The following is a 3,739-nucleotide window of genomic DNA, read 5'->3' as shown; positions in this document are numbered from 1 at the left end:
TTAATTTCAAAGATTCACGATGAAGAATCTGATACATGCAAACTTGAAAGATTGAAACATAAACATATATAACCGCAGATTTACCTTTCGATTCGCCTCAACCGCAGCAGTCGCGTTGTTCATCGTCTCAGAGAGCCACCGGTAGAGAGAGAGTTCACCGGACGCTCTTCAAGGTGAACCACCAATAGAAAGATAGAAAGGTCTCTGTTTTCCTTCTTCGCCGAGACCCACCGATAGAGCTGTCACCGTTTCCTCGACGCGAGCCACAGAGAGGGAGAGAATCGCCTTTGAAATCGCATTTTGTCGGAGGAGAGAACAGAAAAAAAAAAGAGAAGGAAAAATGAAACGAACCTGGGTTTACCCCGTCACCGCTCCTCTCGCCAATTGGAACGTGACACGTGCCTGGTAAGGGACGCCTCTTCGCGGTCGTAATTAAACAACGCCTCTTACTTTAATCCGATTTAATCTTTATTTTTAAAGCCCAATTATGCTAACCAACCTACTTAAGGGACTCGAATAAATGTGCTCTGAGATGATTTATAACCAGAAGAAACTCAAGCTTCAGGCGCAAGGTAAGCATCTTGGGGAGCTGAGAGTCCTGCACTCTTGTTGCATATGTATAGTCTATGCTTTGCACTTTGGTGGATAGTGACTTCTCTGCAAGTTAAGGATACCCTGAACCAGACGTGTGAAATTAACGCTTGATGTGATGATATGCGAGGAATCAACTCATCATCTAACAGATTTTTTTACTTGATTTAAGGTTGCCATGTACATACTTTCTCAAACTATATCCATGTATATCCATCAAATCCGAGCGGTCCCTTGTGCTATACATAACCTCTCAGCCCAAGAGAGCGGGCGTAGTATATATCCGAAGGTCCACCAGGTGGACTCCACCTACAGCAAAAACAAAACAAGTGCGCTTTATGATGTAAACTTCATATAAAATAACAGTTGTTCGATGAAATTTTAAGGACACGCATAGGTAATTAATAACGAATTATAATATTTTTTTTAAAAAATAGAGAGATTATGTTTATAAAAAGTTAAAGTTTATATTTATATACATTATTTTAAAAAATTTGGAGGCAATCTTTCAGTTACCATACCCATGATCAATTTAGGTTGTTGACATGACTGGTTTCCGTGGTACCACCTGCAAAAACTATGTTTGCGGGTAGTAGCGGTTGTTAGCGTTTTACAACAATCCCTCAAACCGTTTTAAACCATTTCAAACCGTTCTAAACTTCATAAATTCAAAAGCTGATTCCAGCTAGCGTTTGCGGTTGTGGACGGTTGCAGGATAAATTTTGTTTAAAAACAATATAAATACAAAATAAAAATATTCAATAAAAATTTTAAATTGAAATTATAAAATACTAAAATATATTTATTATATTTTAATTAATATTATAATATTTTCTATAATTTTAAAAATTTAAAACTATAACTTTCTAAAATTAATTTTTATATTTAATATTATGATTTTTGATATTTTATAATTATATAAATTTAAATATTGTTAATTTATTATTCAACCGCTACCGCATTTGGTATTTAATCAGTCATAAGTATTCCACAGACACACCAATTTCTAACTATATAATCAGTCGTACAAATTTCTTAAAACCGCTAGAAACTGCAACCACCCGCATTCGCAAACTCGCGCAACCGCAACCACTTTTTACATCGTTAACGCACAAGAATTCAATAATTGGGGCTTTGTAGGTAAAATATGAACTAGCTTACAAAAAAAAAAAATTGAACTAGCTTACAAGTTGACAAAAAAAAAAGAACTAGCTTAACTGGGCCAAAGCCCCAGTCGTCGGTTCATTATTTCTGTAATTGGGCCAAAGATTCTTGATCGCTTTAGAAGAAGTAAAACTAAATTCCAAAGAACCGACGAATTGTTGTTGAAAATGAAATTTGACGAAATTGAGTTATCCCGCCTACGGTCAAAATTCAAAAAATTTCACACAGATTTGAATTTCTCTCGCACGTGCGAGCTCGAAAATTTTCATTTTCAATTATAAAACCCGCCCAAGAAGATGATGGCCTTTAAAAAAAAATCGCCAGATCGTCTCTCCCCTCTCACTGAGAAAAAAAAAGAAGCTTTTCTCCTTTATTCCTTTTGTCCCCTCGCTTTACCGTTCGCAAGTCGTTTTAGAGCTGTCGCACGAAGGAATCTATCGAAGAAAGATTCACAGGTAAAATGAATCCATTGAACTTTAATCTGTATCTCCACGCTGTTCTTGATGATTCGTTAGCAGTTTTACTCGATTTTGTTAGATGATTAGTTTCGAGGATTAGTTAGGTATGAGAGAATTCGATTAAAATGGTGAACAAGATTAGAGGATTCGACGATTGAGTTTAGATGATTACGCTGTGTTCTAACTTGTAACCGTTTGGTTATTCGATTCGTAGGGATTGGATTAATCATAATGCCAGAAGCGAGAGACCGGAGAGAGAGGCCTGTGGATTACCCCGCCGCGTTTCTCAACCGGCGATCCCACGGGATCCTGCTCGACGAGCCGCCAGCGCATCTGAATCCGTTTCAGTCCCCTGTTCAGAGGCTGCCTCCTTCAGAATCGATGGGAAGAGGTGGATTCGCGAGGGGCAATTTGGGAGTTCGACGAAGAGGCTTGGGTGTTGCGAGGCGTGGCAGGGCTCGTGCTTCAGCTTCTGTGTTGCCTTCTTGGTATCCAAGAACGCCTCTCCGTGACGTGTCTTCTGTCGTTAGGGTTAGTTACATCATAGCCAGAGAGGCTTTGCTTTAACTAAAATTATCATATAAACTGTGGCTAAAGAGCTTCTTTATGCAGGCGATTGAGAGAAGGAGAGCTCGTATGGGAGACGTTGAGACCCCAACTCCACAACAGCTTGGGGTTCTTGATGATTCTTTAGCACCAGTGTCTGGCGAGCGGAACTACTCCATGGTGACTCCTGGTCCGTCTGTTGGGTTCAAGCGTCCCTGGCCACCTTCAACTGCTAAAGTCCATCAGATTCTTCTCGACATCACAAGGCAGAGTTCAGCGGAAGAGGAAGAAGAAGCGCTCACTCCACAGAAGAAGCTCCTCAACTCTATTGATAAAGTGGAGAAGGTTGTGATGGAAGAGATTCAGAAGATGAAGAGCACTCCTAGTGCTAAGAGAGCTGAAAGGGAGAAAAGAGTTCGGACTTTAATGTCCATGCGATGATGGGTCATCAGAAGGAGATCAGTGAGTACGACATCATCTTCTGATGATAGCAAAGAGGGAGAAGTGGATGATCTCATCTACTGGTGATATATGTTCTTGAGCTTTTAGATCTGTTATCATTCTCTGATGATATTACTAGGAAGACAAGTCAATCATCTCTCTGATGATGTTTATAGTAGGAAGATTCTATCATTTTCTGATGATAAAACATTCTTCTTTTAGGTAGTTTTGGCTTTAGTATAGCTTCACGGATCTTATGTTAAGAACCTTTTCTTTAGGCTTTGTGTTTTCCACATATGAAGGATGTCTTCTTTGCTTTAAACAGATTTTAAAAAAAGTATCAAACTTCGGTTCTGATAATTGTCACAATCTCTGGAAATGTCATGAATCATGATCTATAAATGATGCGAAAAGTCAACTGTTGCTTAGTGGGCCGCAAAGGCCCATTTGTTATTGACTCTTAAGCTAGGGTGTAGGGTAGTGGCGTGTGACTGCGCGCACTGTAACATTAACTGCTCTTCTTTTTTTTTTTTTTTTTT

General features: G+C 39.1%; 1 protein-coding gene across 1 annotated transcript; it reads left to right on the top strand.

Annotated features, from left to right (window-relative positions):
- The first annotated feature begins 2,081 nt into the window (after positions 1–2,081).
- On the top strand, positions 2,082–3,532 carry LOC106340191 (protein POLYCHOME). The gene is made up of 3 exons (XM_013779059.1): positions 2,082–2,210; positions 2,428–2,744; positions 2,826–3,532. The coding sequence occupies exons 2-3, from the start codon at positions 2,445–2,447 to the stop codon at positions 3,198–3,200; spliced, it is 675 nt and encodes a 224-aa protein (XP_013634513.1). The 5' UTR covers positions 2,082–2,210; positions 2,428–2,444; the 3' UTR covers positions 3,201–3,532.
- Positions 3,533–3,739: the final 207 nt, after the last annotated feature.

The sequence above is a fragment of the Brassica oleracea genome, chromosome C4 (genome assembly GCF_000695525.1).
Source record: "Brassica oleracea var. oleracea cultivar TO1000 chromosome C4, BOL, whole genome shotgun sequence".
NCBI classification, from domain to species: Eukaryota; Viridiplantae; Streptophyta; class Magnoliopsida; order Brassicales; family Brassicaceae; genus Brassica; species Brassica oleracea.
The sequence above is the reverse complement of the archived record's forward strand: the minus strand, read 5'-3'. Positions and strand labels throughout refer to the sequence as shown.

Excerpts from the sequence above, each read along its gene's own strand:
- LOC106340191 (XM_013779059.1), top strand. The coding sequence starts at position 2,445 with ATGCCAGAAGCGAGAGACCGGAGAGAGAGGCCTGTGGATTACCCCGCC. Across the intron at positions 2,745-2,825 it reads ACGTGTCTTCTGTCGTTAGG|GCGATTGAGAGAAGGAGAGC; the intron begins GTTAGTTACATC and ends TTCTTTATGCAG.